This window comes from Podarcis liolepis (assembly GCF_965112155.1).
Source record: "Podarcis liolepis genome assembly, chromosome: 2".
Classification (NCBI taxonomy): Eukaryota; Metazoa; Chordata; class Lepidosauria; order Squamata; family Lacertidae; genus Podarcis; species Podarcis liolepis.
Window position 1 is genome coordinate 88,284,765 of NC_139555.1, and position 17,941 is coordinate 88,302,705.

The following is a 17,941-nucleotide window of genomic DNA, read 5'->3' on the forward strand; positions in this document are numbered from 1 at the left end:
TTGGATCACATCAGTGAGGCCAAAAGGGGAGGGGGTCTTGTCATCTGGGCAGCCCAGGACCTCCATACACACTGCCCAGGCTCGTGCCCCGGGAAGGTCACTGTGGTGCTGCTAATGCAGCGGTTTTACTTCACCCCTGCAGGTGTACTCCATTATCTATGGAGACAGAGGGATGCCAACGACAACAAGGAAAAGAGTCCCCTATGGCCAGGCATTTGGATTATTTTCATGTAAATTGCCCTGCCAAGGCTAGACAGCAAAGGTCACCAAAGCATGTGTGTTTAATATTCATCCATCATGTGGTTGTTCCTGGAATTTTAAAATTCTTTCCAGTTTTATTGTTGTGCAATGAGATACAGAGGAGACTCCAGGTATCTTGCTGTAATGAAGCTAGCATTAGTTGGTGTTTTATTTTTGCAAAGCACTATTATGCGGTAGCCCCGGATTCACAGACTGATGTGTGAGTTGGTGGGTGGGTGCTCCTGCTGAGGCTGCACTGGATGGCCTTTTCATTATTTTCAACCCTGGTTCTCTGTGCTTGAATGTGTTTTGTTTTAATTTAAATATTTATAACATGCAAGGGTAACAGACACTGCAATAATATTAAACCAAAAATCACATAAAACAAGAAATAGAGAACAAAACAACAAGATTCTCTGTACTGTAACTTGTAAATAAAGATGGCTTGAAATATGTTTTGCAAGGACATAAGTAAAAAAAAATCCACTGCAATTCTATATTTCTTCCCACATAGGTATCCCCCTTTCCAGATGAATCTACCTGTATGCACACTATTGTACAACCTGAAAGCAAAATAGCATCTTGGGAACATTTTTTCTTTTAAAAAAATCCTTTCGTTTTTTTGAGGACAGATAAAGATTTGGAATAAGAACCAATGCATTCAGTAAAAATCCAGACTGAACACTAGATTTGGGGTTGTTAGTGAAATTAATCTATATGCAATTTGTTAATGTCCTAAAACATCCTAAAGTGACAGTTTATGACTGCTTCACATACAATTTCCTAGCTAGATGTAAGTTTTGTGGATGTAGACACAACTGTGTGCTGCAGTCACCTCTTTATTTGCACATATAGCAAAATGGACATGCATTCATTCATGATAAACATTTGTGTGTATCTGGCCTAAGTGTAGCTTTACAACATACGCATTATTTTCTTTTAGGTGATCATAAAAAGTAGACTTGTCTGGGATTGAGCAATAAAATATTCTTTCCCATTCAATTAAATCCTGTGGTAGTTGCCTGCTGTGAGCAGTTCTAGACTCCGTCTGGATTTTTAGGGTGAATCCAGAGCCAGCTCCCTACATGCAGCCATTTAATGCTTCATTTGGAAGCTTGGGGAATATGCTAGGGTGGCAGACTTTGGTCTCTTGTTACAATGGTGCTAGAAAAGAGGAAGTGACTCAAAGATGATGTTGTGCATGCATGTTCCATTTACTGGAGGAATGGCACCCTCTTGACTGATCCTCAGAATGTTGGGGGGGGGTGTCTCCAAGACGATCACTGTCTGTATCTATTGCATCACTGTCTGCATCTTCTTTGAGATGGCATCGTCCCAAATGCAACCACTCTTTAGAAGTCTGCACATAATGCACATGCAAAGCACTGCCTTGGAGGCACTGCCTACCCCCTCTACTGCCATTGCAAGAGAGACCAGGAAGCAGGACCCACCAGATCAGGTTTTTGTGGGTTGCACTTTTCATGCTGAATGGTGAAAAGACTGGGGCTGGCACTGAATCCCAATGCACATATCCGCCAGTGAGTAGTTCAGGTGAAGCATAGCCTGTACTACATGGCAGAGCTAAGAATAAAGCCAGTGCATTTCTGCATTATATTTTCAGCTTCGCGAAAGGCTGGGAATGTCCTTGGGTGAGAGACCTCCAACCTTGGTACCCGTGTCTCACGTAATGATGTGCATGAACTGCGGTTGTGACTTCAAGCTCACGCTGAGACGTCATCATTGCCATGCATGTGGGAAGGTAACTCGTGTTAAACCTGGCTGTTTTCGCATATCTTAGCAACTAAGAGCACTCTGCTCTAAATTTCTTCATTGCACCAAGTAGGGTTTTCTAGCAGCTTATGACAAAAGTGGAGATGCCGTTTCTGCACATAGGAGTTCATAACAGCATTGCCCTGTGCTTCATGAACACAGCTGGGACTGTAGTCAAGCACAGATCAGTTCTACAGTGCTTCCAGAAGGCCTGTGGAGGCTGATCCCTGACATGGTGCTGATGCTGCTGTTACTCATTTCAGAAGATGATGGGCAGGATGTAGCTTTACTATAAAGAACGATGAGAAGGACGATGGCCACACATAAGTGGAAGATGACAATGTGGTTATATCCAGGAAATAGAATTAAAGAGACTTGTTTCATTACATGAGTCATCTCAAGCTCTCTATCCTGTCCTCTGCTTAATGCACCTGGTTTCCGCTTCAGGGCATATTGCATTGAGTGCTGGGTGAATATGCAGTGGTGGCAGCAATGAGATTGGATGGTCCTGGACTGATTAGCTTTTAAGTCTCTTTTGGTTGTTTTCTATTCATGTCTCACTGGTCTGCAGAATGCATACATACCACATCTTCTGTTCTTGTAGATTATATGCCGAAATTGCTCAAGAAACAAGTATCCTCTGAAGTACCTCAAAGATCGGCTTGCAAAAGTCTGTGATGGCTGCTACACTGAACTGAGGAGGAGAGGTGAGTTCTCTCTGTCCCTCCTCACATACCAAAAGCAAAAGGCTTCTTGGGGAGCAGCACTTTTTGATTATACTTTCCTGTGGCCATTTTGCCCCCATGACAGAGAACTAATTTTGTGTTCACCAGCCATTTAGCAAGATTCAGGCAGCAGGCATGAGCTGGTTACTGCGCCAGTTCTCTTTGGAGCAATTAGCTATACCCCGCCACTCCTGGAGGGAAAACATTATGCTGTGTTTAATGTAGGGTCAGTCAGTACACAAAGATCACATTTGTTCCCAGAGAATAATATCTCAGAAGTTTTGACTTGTGTGAAACACTTAATTACTGAGGGGTGTTTTTATGCATCGCTGCCACATCCTGGTCAGACCAATGGGCTTTTGTGTGTAGAGTTTAGAGATCCAATTTGGTGGTGTAGGACAGGGGCCTGCAACCTTTAAGACAAAAAGAGCCACTTGGACCCATTTCCGAAGAAAAAACAACTGGGAGCCGCAAAACCATTGCGACATTTAAAACAAATATATCTCCGGAGCCACGATCTGACAGCGGGCGGGAAGGTGACGTCGGGACGGTGCGTGACTAATGCACGCCCCGCCCCCATGCGACGTCACAGCCAGTACAGCGCCCGCCACAGTGAGGAGTGTCGGGGCGCACAATGTGCCTCCTCCCCTCGCTAGTATCCGTCCCGGAGCCGCAGCAAAGATGTAAAAGAGCTGCATGCGGCTCCGGAGCCGCGGGTTGCAGACCCCTGGTGTAGGATGAGTGTTTGACTTGAACCAAAAAGCCTAAGCTCAGCTATATTCAATCTTGCAATCTAGCCTACCCAACAGGGCCACTGGGAAGGTGAAATAAGGAAATCTGTGCATGCTGTCCTAAGCACTCTGGAGAAAGGGTGGGAAACAATTGCAAGAAATAAGAATGAAGTGCTTTGAGACTGGATCTGTTACTTGAATACAGAACAGGGTCGGCCTGCACAGCAAATAATTCTTTCCCCTTCTTCCTGTATCTACTATCGCAGAGCGGCCACTAAGTGTGAGCTTCCCTACAAGTTCATCCAGGTTTTCAGGCGGTGCCTTCTCTTCTGTCTTCCACAATATCCACTACTCATCCTTCAAAAGACAAAAGAAAATCCCTTCAGCTCTTTTGGAGGTAGGATCAAGGATGCCTGCAAAAAGGCAAGGAAACTAAAAGACAGGAATGCTCATGTGATCAGTATGATCAGTATTTGTAATTTTCTGCATTGCAGAATTAGCCCGCTCTGCACATCACTTGTGTCACTGTGAGCTTCTACTAGGATATGCTGTTGTACCAAGGGATATTCTAGAATGGAAACACGTAAAATGTGTGTGGGGGGGGGGAATTATCATGTTTCCATCTGGGGAAAAAAACAATTAAAAGCATTTTAAAACAGACTTTACATACACAAACGCACAAACACCCGGTATGGAAACATATTTTATTTTTCACTTCCTTGTCAAATTGATCACAACTGAGATGTATAAAAATGAGATGTATAAAATTGATCACAACTGAGATGTATAAAAATGAGGGCAGCATGAACAGATTGAAATGTCACAGGTTGCAACTTAGTATTGTCCCAAGTTACCTTGCCACGATCTTCTAGGGACAAAATTTCGTCCATTTTGAAACCAAAGCTGGTATCAAAACAATACTGCATTTTATTAGTAGTTACACCCAACAATTCCAAAGGGTGAAGCAGAAGAAAGACCCAGCTAGCCCAGATCAAGGGTTTCTCACTTCAAACAGTTTCCCACTGTTAGTTTCTCACAGTCAAAAGAATATATGGACTCTGCAGTGGATTTTAGTGTAATTAGCTGATTTGGGCATTTCTTATTTTTGTGAAATGGGAGATATAAATGTAACAAATAAATATGTGTTGGCCTTACTAACTTCTAGATTCACACTGCCAAACTTATCTGACTGCAATAAAAGCAAATAAAATTCAGATATATGGACTTATTTACCTTTAATTCAGTTGGAAGCCTTTTAAAATAAAATAAGCACAGCAGTGTAGCTTTAAGGAATTGAAAACACATTTCAATGCGTAAACATCAATTAAATAAAAATAAACTGTAAGTAGTCCATTTTCAGATGCAGCATTAAACTATGGCTTACTGTTAGTGAATGAGCTTGCCCCACCTCCTCATCTGGTGCAGTTGTGAGATCAGAAGCATCTGCTTCTAGTTTTAAACTAACCACAGCTCCATTATATTCAAACTCATGGGAACTGTGGTTAGTTCAAACTGTGGCTTTATCACCCTTGCTTGTTCACTTACCAGGGTTTAAGCTAACCACAGTGAGCTGTGGTTTAAAAATGGGAATCAGGTGGTTCTGACCTCATTGTGGCTGCAACATAAGAGAGGGGTGACAGAAGTACACTAGGTTAAGGCTTGTGAATGCTCATCCCTGCAATGCTAATAAAGACCAAAGCACCCCTTTGCGTCTCTTCAATTAACAAACTCCCCTCAACAAAGGATTGCAGTACAGTGGCAAAATACATGTGAACTACAGCCTCTCTATGCACTTGGAAAAATAGCCAAGGTGAAGCATTATAAATGTCATATGCTGTTTTGCTTAACGTGGGGGTTCCTGCCAAAAATAGAGACTTATCAGGTCATGAGACACTAGGATTCAAGAGATGCCACTGTGAATATCACTAGGATAATCCACAAGAATGGTCTTATACTCCAGTTTTGTATCTTCCAACTGTGAGTGCCACAGCATTTTGTGTTTCAAATTATTAGTAGTTAACACTAATCTAGCAGCATCAACCTTACTTTCCATCTCACTGAAAAATGCTGTTTTGCCAAGTAAATATTGGTCTGTGCTTTCTAAAATGTTCTGGACACCAAAACTCCTAATCTAGCAGCATCAACCTTACTTTCCATCTCACTGAAAAATGCTGTTTTGCCAAATAAATATTGGTCTGTGCTTTCTAAAATGTTCTGGACACCAAAACCCCATCATGTGCACCATATTTGGTGTTCTAATCTGGACACCAAAATCTCCTAATCTAGCAGCATCAACCTTACTTTCCATCTCACTGAAAAATGCTGTTTTGCCAAGTAAATATTGGTCTGTGCTTTCTAAAATGTTCTGGACACCAAAACCCCATCATGTGCACCATTATTCAGAACTACTATCCCTTGTCCAGGTAGACATAATCTAGTAGTATAAATGGGCAGCATGGCCAAAGATTTGGGAGCACACACCTAGGTTGTGCAAAGGGTCCATTTGGTTGCAAAGCGGTATGCTTTTAATATTCTTGCTACTGACATGGATGCTTGTTTCAGAGGTATGTACATATCTGAATGGAAAGCTATTTAAATCAGAGGGGAGGGGCACATTCTTGGTCCTTCAAATTAATCTGTTCCTTTCCAAGGCATTTGTTGTCATGAATGGTTTGGTTCTTGCCCATTTGCAGGTGGCAGCTTCAGGAGAGGGCTCTTCTATCAGTGGCTATCTCAGCAGGTGTAAGAAGGGGAAAAGGCACTGGAAAAAGCTGTGGTTTGTCATTAAAGGGAAAGTGCTCTACACCTACACAGCGAATGAGGTAAGGTCTGCTGTCATTTGAGATCATTCTTAGGCTATCTATCATGTACTGCACATTACATGCACAGAACTGGAAAGTGTATCTGGCACTGATAACTCTTATCCCCCACCGGCATAAAAGGGTTATTTTAAACCTGTAGGACACTTCAGGATCGTTAAAATGTGCCACTGAACTTCGCTACGATCGCCAAGTGGGAGATTTCCGAAGATGGTTATCTGGAACCCAGCTTTGTTTATATTTTGCTGAGGCCCCAGGGCATACTCACTTGTACAATGAGAAACGGGCCTACTCTCTTTCTCAGAGCTCAGATCTCTGTGTGTAGCACTCCCTCCCTCTAAAGCCCATCTTCCCTTCTGCACTGATTTCAGGATAAAGTCGCCACAGAGAGTTTGCCTTTGCTGGGTTTCACAATTGCCCCAGAAAAGGAAGGCGGAAATGTGAATGCAGTTTTCCATCTTTACCACAAGCAAACTCTGTTTTATAGCTTCCGAGCAGAGGATAACAATTCAGCACAGAGGTACTGAGTGTTTGATCTGCCCACGATAACATACTAACCTGTGGGGGGAAACACTGTTTGCAATGCTTCTAGCTCTTCTAATGTGCTCTCACTTCCTTTTCGAAGCTCTTTGAATGCTGCTAAATACGCACAACTGCTTTTGCATCAGCTTTACATAGTGCAATCTGTTAACACAAACAGTCCAGCAAGCATTAACCCAGCAACAGAATTGGCTTGGCCATGGCAAAGGGTCTGAGATGGTTTGGATTGATGCAGATAGGGAAGCTCTGTGAAGGCAAATGAATTTCTGGTGTAATACAGTGGTACCTCAGGTTACATACATTTCAGGTTACAGACTCCGCTAACCCAGAAATAATGCTTCAGGTTAAGAACTTTGCTTCAGGATGAGAACAGAAATTGTGCTCTGGCGGCGCAGTGGCAGCAGAAGGCCCCATTAGCTAAAGTGGTGCTTCAGGTTAAGAACAGTGTCAGGTTAAGAACGGACCTCCGGAACGAATTAAGTACTTAACCCGAGGTACCACTGTAATTGAGAGTTGCTCAGTCCAAGCATACCATGTTACTTGGGGCCAATGAGTGTTATGTATTGGTCTTAGAATGCTCCTGTAATTGCTGTGCTTGAACATACGTGGGAATACATGATATTCTGTTAGGGTAGGTTTGTTTCCTACCAAACCATGAATGTTTGTAATTTACAGTGCAGACCTATGCATGTTTGTTAGCAGGCAAGTCCAATGGTGCTTTCTCCAGCTTACATTTACCTGTAATTGTAGCCAGCCATAGGTTGATATGGAGCTATGCACTTATGCAAACACAAGTGAATGTTTATACAAATAAGGGATAGTGCGAATAAGTGATCCTGTGGTGGAAAATGCATCAGGCAACTCATTCTAGTATTTTCCAAATTTCACCTGTGTGGCATATTATGTTTTTTAAAATAATAATAATAATGGAGCAATGGAACATACAAGCAGGAGGTTTACGGCACAATCCTACACATATCTACTTGGAAGTAAGGACCACTGAGTTCAAGGTGTGTATAAGATTGCAAATCTGAAACCTATTTGTATCTACAGCTGTCCATACATTATAGCAACCATCTTCCATGCAAATAGGGAAGTGCGGAAGGTATCTGGCATCCTAGCTATAGTACAGGTGATGAAAAGCCAGTGTTGCAAACTGAACAATGTTCCCGTAACCCCAAAAATCAAGTCTAGGCTATGCATCATTCTGCATATGTGTGTTAATTCTTGCATGAGCTTTTGAACAGAGACATACAATAAGATGATTATGATTCTACTCTTTTTTTTCTTAGATGGATTGAAGCCATGGAGGAAGCATCTGTATTATAGCAGTTATCAACCAAGTGGACTTTGAATGAACACATTTATATTTGCAACAGCACCCTTCTGTTGGAAGAAACTGTATATATCCCTATGTGGCTAAACACACAGGAGAGAACTTGTATAAGACTATTTTGTTCCTTCCTCAAGCTTATTCCCATACAGGTGGAAACCTTTAAAACAAGGAATATTTATGGTCCTTTTTTCTATCTCTGCAAGTTCAAGTTCATCCTTCGCTGTACTCCGCTCCCATATAATACAGTTGCATTATTTTCAAGATTTAGAATAAATGTATGCATTATTTCAAAAAGATACGCTTAGTCACTCATAGCAACTGGTTCAGTCCTATTTACTTAGAGAGTATCATCAGCTTGTTTCTCTGTCAGCTATGAAGCTGAAGTATGGTGTCCTAAATTTTATTCAGATTACAGCTTCTTATCTAAAGAATTCTGGACTGACACACCACTAATCCATTTACAGTGCCTGGGTGAAACTGTGTCATGCTTATTGGAATTCCTGCCAAAGAAAATGTGCGTAAACCACACAGTGGTAAACCATTTCAATGGTAAGGAACAAAAAGGTTAATTCAACTTGGCATTTACATAGATGGTGGTAAGTCTTCTTTCTTACCTGTTTCAATCTAGTGTCAGCAGCACTTAACTCCAAAGGCAGAAAAACATTTAACTGTTTGGGTGGCAAGATAAGGAAAGCTGGGAGAAATATTCCATTCAGTTTACACCAGCTCTACTCCGGCACTCAGGCTCCACCCACACCATACAATGAAAGCACTCTTGCACCACTTTGATGGCTGTGGCTTCCCCCCAAGGATCCTGGGAAGTGTAGTTTGAGAATTGGGAACTGTGGCTTAGTGAAGGGTCTTGTAACAACCCTTTGCCCATAGTTGCTGGGTTTCTTTGGGGGAAGCCATGACTATTACAGTGGTGCAGGAGTACTTTAAACATATGAGTGGCAATCTCTTACATCCCCATCTTCAATGCATGAAGGTCTTAAGACACAAACCTGTTGTATGTGCATAGGCTCCTTGGCCAAGTTAGAACCCTGATCACGTAAAACATCTAGGAACCTACAAGCCTAAAGCAGGCTCCCTGCTTAAGACCTTTCCTGCAATGTGTAGGGTGGGGGAAAGCAGCAAGCACAAGAGCAGGGCCAACCGCTGTTCATATGATGACAACCATGTGCATCTGAGTGCCTTAGTGGGGCTATTGCTTCATCCAAGGAAATATACGCAACTACACTCTTTAATTGTGCCACTCACTTCAAGAACGGTGGCTGGTATTCCACTGTATTCTGCCAACGGAGCAAATGTAAGCATACTGTGGCCATTGCCACTAATGCTTCCTTGTCTAGCAAAGGATTACGAAGATGTGTAGCAGCCATTACACCTCGCAGTGTATCTCCAGTGGGTGCACGTACTCATACTGCTCCATGGGTTTGCAAGCTACCTTGAATCAGGCTCTGACGGGAAGTATTTAAATAGCCAATGTGGTATAATGGTTAGCATATTGCACTAGGACCAGGATTCAAAATCCCACTCAGGCATGATGCTCACCATCTTTCTTAGCCTCACCTACCTCACAGGGTTGTTGTGAGGGTAAAACGGGGGGGGGGGGGGGAGAGAAGCATATACGCCACCTTCAGCTCCCTGGAGGAAAAGGGGGGTATAAATATAACAAGAAATTAAGTAAATGAAAATGTAAGTGGATTTCACACAATGTAGCAGCTGGTTATCGGAATGAGATACTGTCTCCCTCAATGCTCACTTGCAAATCTGGGCTTTGGTTCATTCTTTCAATCAGAGTGCATCAGTAGGTGATTGTAGCAGGACCCACAGAAGAGGCTGATGTGATGTCATAAAGTCAGGTAATAGGGCCAGTAACACAAATAAACATCTCCACACTGCTTTTAGAAAAGCCTAGAGAAGCATTTTAGAACTCCAGTGGCAGAGCATACGAAAACTGGATTGCTCTTTCAAGGGTTTTTATGAGGATGGGCCTCATTTTTAAGCCACTGAGACTACCAGAGCGAAGCCATGTTTTAGGTATGGTACCCATTGATCCAAAGGGTTTGTGCACTATTTTGCTTGAAAAGCTGTGTTTTGTATCCAAGTAATGGAGAGGGGAAGGCATAGTATTGCACTAAAGTGACATAGCCTAATGCTGCATTACCAAATAACTGTTTAGGTTGGGGATTTTAAGCATTGTGTTAATCAAATATCATAATCCATGTGGATTTTGCAATGTCAATACTATCAGTTCCACCATAGACCAATACACTGCTGCACATTTCTGTGCCAGACTTTTATCCCAAATGCTTATTTTGAGATCTTCTAGGCAAGCAAATCCGAGTAGGACTGGCACCTTAGTGGCAGTCTTTGTGACACACAGCATCAGTATATTGTTGTATCTTTCAGCAAAACAGATTTTCATTCATTTTTAAAGTTTCCTTCAAAAATTTCAGATGTACAGTAAAATACATTTTTGTTAAATAATAATAATAATAACCTTAGTATTTATATTATGTTCTCTGACCTGAACTCCTAATTAGACTTTTGACTGGGTTTGAGCTTCCCCCATTTGTATAAAGGTTCACACCAATTCAAACACACAATTATTTGTTGTGTTTCTATAATCTATGTGTCTTGGGGGAGGAAACAAACACAGTAGCATGGATTTGTTACTTCACTATCAAGTTTTCTATTTCATAAAGCAGATAGTATATAAAAATGAATTATGAAAACATCTTTCACATTACCTTCAAATAAGTTAACTTTCAGTCACATTTCCGGTTTCAAATTTGGGTTTGCTAAAATCATACTATTATGAAGTGGAGGCGCAGAAGGGGAAAAAATTGCACTGACAGGAACAGAATGTTAAATGCCAAATGTAACACACTAACAGTGCAACCCTGTCTACTCAGAACTAAACCAGTGGGATTGACTCCCAGGTTAAGACTGCAACTTACTTGGTAATAAGCCCTATTGAACTTAGTGGGGCTTACTTCTGAGTAGACAGATATAGGATTGCACTGTAAGTAACTAAATGTTTTTGCTTTGTTTTTGTTTTTTGTTTTTTATATGCACTACAGAATAACAGTATTATGACATTTTGGTGCTAGCATTTAACTACTGTTGTATGAAGTCTGCAGAAGAACAAACAACTACTCAAATTTCATTGTAAAAATACAGTAATTATTTAGTTCTTGTTTTAAGAAACATGGAAAAATAAAATGAGAAAATACCAGGTCCCTAGGAATTTGTTGCCATTTCTTCTTGGTTTGGAAATCAGTATTTACATAAATTAATCCTGAACCTATAAAATTGGCAGATACTCTTTGCAATGAATTCTAAACTTCCCAGGGAAAATACCCTTTCTCTCTTCTTTTGGAGCGGGGGCATTTAGCCAACCAACACCCTGCATGCTCCACTATGCCTGAATTACCAGGAGCAAGAGACTCAGCCTAGCTAGACAAGAAATCTATAGCTGTATATAAATAAAAGGCTGTATATAAATAAAAAGCTTAACTTATTTCTGCATTACAAATGTTGGTTTGCTGTGGTGGCACTCTCCATCTACCTAATGAGAAAGCCACAATACTGTCTAGCAAATGGGCACTGGACTGATTGGTCATGCATGCCTTTGCTGCCAATATTGCTGTAATTGCTGTGTGCAGATTGGTATAAGCTTCAGTCTAAAATATCAGGGATCCAACATTGCCTGGAAAAGAGGAGATAGGATAGTCATCTTCAAATATCTAAAGGGCTGTCACATGGGAAGATGGAGCAAGCTTATTTTCTCCTGCTCTGGAGACTAGGCCGCAAACCAATGGCTTCAAGTTACCAGAAAGGAGATTCCAACTAACATCAGGAAGAACTTTCCGATGGCAAGAGCTGTTTGGCAGTGGAACAGACTCCCTTGGAAGGGGGTGCACTCTCCTTCATTGAATGTTTTAAAGCAGAGGTTGGATGGCCATCTGTCATGGATGCTTTAATTGAGATTCCTGCATTGCAAGGGGTTGGACTAGATGACCCTTGGGATCCCGTTCAACTGTACAATTCTATGATTCTATGTGTATTCTGTATATATGTTGGTTTTAGCATAAAACATCCTTAATATGAGACTACTATCAGCAGCAGCTTGTATGATTTGGGCTGCTATATAGTACAGGTAATTTGCAACTTCTGCACATTTAACTTGTGTGCATTCAGCTTTATGAACTTAGCAATTTGAAATAAAGGGGGAGGGCATAAACACTGGCATCCGGGGGGGGGGGGGGAACCTTTGGCAATTCCATCCGCCACTGAACCAAATGAATGTCTTTTGACTATATGTGATTTTGTCTTTATGTGTTCTCCCCAGAACATGACCCCTGGGCAAGTTGAGATGCCTGTATTCATAGACACGGACACAAAAAGCTCACCTCTTGAATGAGCCCTATCCTGTTGAATGCCTCTCCATGCATTGTGGCTATTTATCATCATTATTCATTGTTTATTATTTCATAAAATTTACATGCCGCTTGATTGTAAAAACAAACCTCAAAGCAGTTTACAAAAGATAAAACAGTAGAATCAAGAAAAAATTACAACAGTACTTTAAAACATACAAAAGTTAAAATATTAAAATAGTTCTGGGTCTCTAAACAGGAATGTTTTTAGCAGGTGCCAAAAAGAGAACAGTGAAGGTGCCTGCTAAAACACATTTAATGCATGTTCTTATAATGTAGCTCTCTCAACCACCCCACACTATATTTGCAAATTACTATAGGAAACAGGATCAATATTTCATCTCTAAATCAGCCATGCATAAGCCAGAATTAGTTATCAAGAGGCATTTTTATACTTGTAGGATCCTCTACCATGAAGAGTTGTTTAAACATCTTTTGAAAGTTTTATAAAGCACAGCTCAACTAGTTGGAAGTACTGTAATCATGCAACCAGTTGTCTGTCTGGTGTGAATCACACCACACAAATCAGGTATGTTATATGCCCTTTACTTCCATGATTATGTTCTCCCTTAAAAGCCCTCAGCACACCATGTACATGCACCATAGGCAGTCTACAGAGCTTTTCATTTGTGCCAACCTCTGGTGACACAAAGGCCAAACAGGCTATTGTCTGGATTTTTAATATGTTTCACATTGTCCTGTTTTTACTACATCCAATATAACAACTTGAACTGCTTCAATCAGTTATCATCTTGACATAAGTTCAATCCAACACCCAGATTTAGACAAAAATGCAACTTTGTGGTTGCTTGACATGGGGTAAGGAGCTTTTTCAGCTAGAGCAGCCCTCTTTGGCAACCCTCTGGGGGCTGCATCCAGTGGTCATGCACCACACAAATCACACACATATAAGTGTATGCACACACCACACACATGTACACACATTCGCCTCCAGGCAATGGAGCTTGAAAACATTATTTTAACTTTTTTCCAGCCTAACTGCTGGCAGGAAGGTACTCTTCCTGGATAATGAAGCTGGGGAGGGTGGGTTAACCATTCCCTTTCCCCTACAACAATGAGGCTTGAAAAAGTTTCATTCTGCTGGAAGAGAGGACTTATTGGTTTCAGAACAGTCCTAAACCAGTAGAATGAAACTCACTGATAAATTCTAGTTCAGCAATTTCACACCTGAGTGTCCCTTTATTGTTCTTTTGTTGGAGAATGGTGACTTGAGATCAGTGGCAGAGGGTCTTGGGACACTGAAATGTTGCGATTTCTGAATATTGCCATCTTTTATATCAATTTTTATGCCCATGTTTTCTTTCAGAGACTAACTTGTTTGTCATAGGTAGGGAGCAGAAAGGCATTGTTGGCAGGTTATGGCCTATATCAACTTGGACACAAGCAGGTGAATGAGCTAATAGTGTAGCAGATATTATCCGAGGGAAACAATGCTGGCATTTGTTTCTATTTGGTGGCCTATCTTTGCTGCAGAATATCAATTTTAGAATAGAGTGCTGTCTGTAAGAAGTCTCCTTGCAGTGGGTTCTTGGTTTCTAGGATAATTGTTTGATATCTTGGCTTAATAACAATCCATCATTTGCCAAGTTCAGGAACAGCAACAAACTTATGTCTGTACATAACAAGAATGGAAACATAAATTATCCTTGTGAGCTAGGTGGAGGGAGGGATGTTCTCTTGAAGAGAATACACACAAGCAGCCCTCAGATTAGGCTCTGTTTGAACTCCAAGAATACTAGTTTTCTAGAAAAAGCATAAAGCTTGGCAATTTTCAACTCCATTGGGTAGATCAGATCTATTGAGAATGTTATCAGAGAAGTAAGGTTTTTTTTTAAAAAAAATAACCTCATGCCATTTATCATGTATCTATTTTGAAGGGCCTATATTACAGCAAATATAATTTAAAAATCAATCATTCACAGAAATGTTATGTTAGGACAACACAACCCCACAACATAAAATAAATTTTAGGTGGAAAAAAGGCATGTACACAAAACTTTCCAAAGAAAGCAATAGAGAGAAATAGGTAATATAGGGAAACATTTTCCCCACTGTTAGAATTCTGTGGTATCCACTACTAGATTTTCAAACTCAAAACCTGTTTATTCAAAATTTACATCAGAAATCACAATGCATGCCTCTCACCTACTGATAGACAGGAAAGAGGCAGGACGCTAACAATAATTTCTATAGATATGCTACTTAGGAAACCACTTTACAGATTGACAGATAAAGAAGACCGCATAGCCAAGCACAAATCTTAGGTGCCCTCTTAAATGTCCTGGTAGCCACACCTCTGAATGCTCTCAAAACTTATATTAAGCAGCTTACTAAATGGGTCTCTCCTTAGTTTTGCAAAAAAAAAAAAGCATTTAAAAAAGTTTCAGACACAGTAAAAAACATGGCAGTACTTTTAATGGGTCCATCTAAGATGCAGAAAACTTCAGCTGATCCAAAATGGGGCAAGCTTGTTTACCGGGACTGGCCAATACAATCAACCTATTACTTTGCCATCTGTACAGGCTTACAGTCAGTTTCCAGGCCCAATTTAAAGCCCTGCTGTTAACTTTTAAAGGTCTAAGCCAGCACTTCCCAACTGGTGGTCCGGGGACTGTAGGGGGTCCGTGGCACCATTCACACAACAAAAAGCACCACAGAGATATCGAGCTTTTCAAAAGTCCCTGGCTTTGGCTTTTGAAAAACACGGGGACTGTCGTACTTGGGAACCACTGCTCTAAGCAATGCTCGAGGACAGGATACCTGAAGAGATTACCTCTCGCATGCCTGAGATCAGGATGCCCCTGAGGGGAACGTCTGCCCCTTGAGAGGCCGCATTCAATCAGACGCGAGATACCGTTGGCGAGGATGCCGCCCGGCAGGTTAAGGCTCTTCCGCCTGCGGCGTCGGGGTTCCAGGAGGCGCGCGAGGAAGAGGCGCCCGGAGTCCGTTACCCCGGTTTGCAAAGCGCAGGCCGCGCGCATGGAACCCGGACGCCGCCAGTTGCACCTTAAGGATCGCAGAGCTGGAATGGCAGGGGGGGGGGAGAGAGAGAAGGAAGCTGTGTGGGATGGGACAGGAGGCACGCGGGCGCTCGAAGCCGCCGCCACCACAGGTAGCCCCTCCCTCTTCTCTGCCGCTTCCCCAGCTCCGGCCCCGCCTCATTAGGCGGAGGGGGTGGCGGTGGGGGGAAGAGATGGAGGGGGCCGCGGCCGGCGTAATGCTGGGAAGAGGAAACGAGGGGACGCTCCCAGGCGGCAGAGGCGGCGGCAGCGGCGCCCGGCGGGGTCACGAACTCTGACCTTTCGGCACAAGACTCCCGTTCACCCCCCCGCCCAGAAAACAACAATAATAATAACAACAGAGCGGCTCTCCTTTCCTCCCCCCCCCCCCTCTGCTCCGTGCAGGGCAAGACGTTAACCCCTCCGGTGCCGCTGCCTCCGCCTGCCTTTATTTCCCCCCCCCCTCACCGGGCCCGCAAGGTGGGGGGGCAACCCAGGCCTGGCCAGAGACCCGTTGCGAGGCAGCCACCGCCGGGCTTGCTTGGCGCCAAACCCTGAGGTAAATGAGCTTCCTTATTCTAGCGGGTCGCGGCGCGCTTCGGGCTCGGAGGGGCGACGGCTCTTTCGAGGCGGAGAGGGAGGCGGGCGGGCGAGGTGGGGGTGTGCTGGCGGAGATCGGCGGGCTTCGGGCGCTGCGCCGTTTCCTTTCCCGGGGTCTGCCGTGGCCGCGATGCCGCGAAAACTGCACCGGCTCCGAGTGAGGGAGAAAAGAAGATGGAGTCTGAGCGGGCGGAGGCAGTGGCTTGAACCCGACCCTTTTACCTTTGCCACCGGGAGGGCGGAGGGGAGGGGGCGGCGGGTATTTTGCATACGGGGCAGCCCGTCGCCATCTTAAGCGGACTCTTCCCCCCACCCTGCTACCACCACCCGCTTCTCTCCCGCTCTGGGCTGCCGCTTGCCACGCTCTGGGTGCCCGCGACCGGGCCCGACCAGTTACGGGCGAAGGAACGTTAGGGAAGGCAGGGGGACTAATGGCGGAGCTTTTGGACTTGGCTACCTGCCAACTCCGCCATCTTGTGCTTCAAGTGCCTTTTTCTCCTTATCTCTCCTCCCCCCCCCCGCAACTTTAATTGGGGGGCGGAGGGGGGAAGTGGCCTGAAGGGCGGTCGCATTGGCCAATTATACCCGTTGTGGCGGTGGGAGGGCGGGCTTTCCTTTCCGCTGGCGACGAGAGCCGATTGGTTGGGCCGGGAGAATGCGCGAAAAGGGGTTCTGTGGAGGGCGAAGCTCGTCAAATCTTTCGTTCCTGCCATCGTAGTTCCTGGCTGAATTAATCCTCATTTTTCACAAAAAACGTTGAACAACAGTATCCTGTGGGAACGCAAGGTTTAGGAATGTTTCTCTTCCCTTTAGCAAATTCAAGAACACCGTTTTAATTGCGTGTCAGAGCTCAGACTGCAATCGTAATCTCGTTTACCTACGAGCAAGCGCCACTGAATTCAGCTGGACTTGCTTCTGAGTAGGATTGTGCTCTTAGCCTGTCCCCACTAACAGAAATTTACCAAATTTTGCATCTGTGTTTCTGGAATGTATAAATTGTCACAACCAGAAGCCTGTGATGTACTTTGTTGCAAATATGTTTCAAATATATATATTGAAAATGATTTTAGTATGTCACACAAAACCACAGAAAAATTCAGGAAAACTGATGCAAAGCAAAAGGTAACCCGTCACTAGTTTAAAAACAGGTCAACCCAGGCTGTCAATATTTAGCAGGAGGGATCCGGTCACCGGACATTTGGGTTTGCACAATTAAAGTGGGTTAAAACTCTCGGACACAACAAATGCACTTTTAAAACCCTCATTTTTTGCAGTTAGAAAAGTGACATGGAGATGCACTAAGAAGTGTGGGGTAAATTGTTGATGTGTAACCTCACAAGGAAATCAGAATGAAGACTCGTACTGTACATCTTAAAACTTTCCAGCAAACAAACCTGAACAACTGCTTAATGAATAAACCTTTCTTACAAATAAACTGTAATCAAATGAGGATGAATGCTCAGTAAACAGATCATCTTGAGGAGCTCATGGGCCACAACTATAGACTGAATGTGCTTTATTCCTTTAACCCAGATGTAGCCAACATAGTTTCCTCCATATACCGTAACTCCCATCAGCCCCAGCCAGTATGGGAGTGTTAGTCCAGCAATATCTGGGGGTACAACATTTGCTATCCCTACTTCAACCAAATGTAATTTGTAATTTTAGATCATTACTATTACAGTGGTACCTCGGGTTACATACGCTTCAGG

At 43.1% G+C, this 17,941-nt stretch overlaps 2 protein-coding genes and 1 long non-coding RNA gene across 19 annotated transcripts in view; 2 read left to right on the forward strand and 1 right to left on the reverse strand.

Annotated features, from left to right (window-relative positions):
- FGD5 (FYVE, RhoGEF and PH domain containing 5) overlaps positions 1-8,455 on the forward strand; it is a 133,991-nt gene extending 125,536 nt beyond the window's left edge. For 6 of the 12 annotated variants that reach the window (XM_083491049.1, XM_083491050.1, XM_083491045.1 and 3 more), the window contains exons 16-21: positions 1,862-1,999; positions 2,615-2,717; positions 3,733-3,863; positions 6,160-6,288; positions 6,657-6,805; positions 8,118-8,455. In XM_083491049.1, the coding sequence (XP_083347175.1) occupies positions 1,862-1,999; positions 2,615-2,717; positions 3,733-3,863; positions 6,160-6,288; positions 6,657-6,805; positions 8,118-8,154 (687 nt within the window). In that variant the 3' untranslated portion in view covers positions 8,155-8,455. Of the gene's footprint in view, positions 1-1,861; positions 2,000-2,614; positions 2,718-3,732; positions 3,890-6,159; positions 6,289-6,656; positions 6,806-8,117 lie in introns of all 12 variants that reach the window. The other 6 variants (XM_083491044.1, XM_083491043.1, XM_083491042.1 and 3 more) reach the window with 3 other exon arrangements.
- The window catches only part of LOC310702090, a 117,597-nt gene that overhangs the window by 89,025 nt on the left and 10,631 nt on the right, over positions 1-17,941 (reverse strand). The window contains exon 4 of the long non-coding RNA XR_014523219.1: positions 9,609-17,904. This is a non-coding gene — a long non-coding RNA (uncharacterized lncRNA). The remainder of the gene's footprint in view (positions 1-9,608; positions 17,905-17,941) is intronic.
- Positions 16,061-17,941, forward strand: part of NR2C2 (nuclear receptor subfamily 2 group C member 2) — a 42,256-nt gene continuing 40,375 nt past the window's right edge. For 4 of the 6 annotated variants that reach the window (XR_014523035.1, XM_083492184.1, XM_083492187.1 and 1 more), the window contains exon 1: positions 16,134-16,188. The gene's annotated coding sequence lies outside the window, so the exon portion shown is untranslated. Of the gene's footprint in view, positions 16,189-17,682; positions 17,888-17,941 lie in introns of those variants that run through there. The other 2 variants (XM_083492186.1, XM_083492185.1) reach the window with 2 other exon arrangements.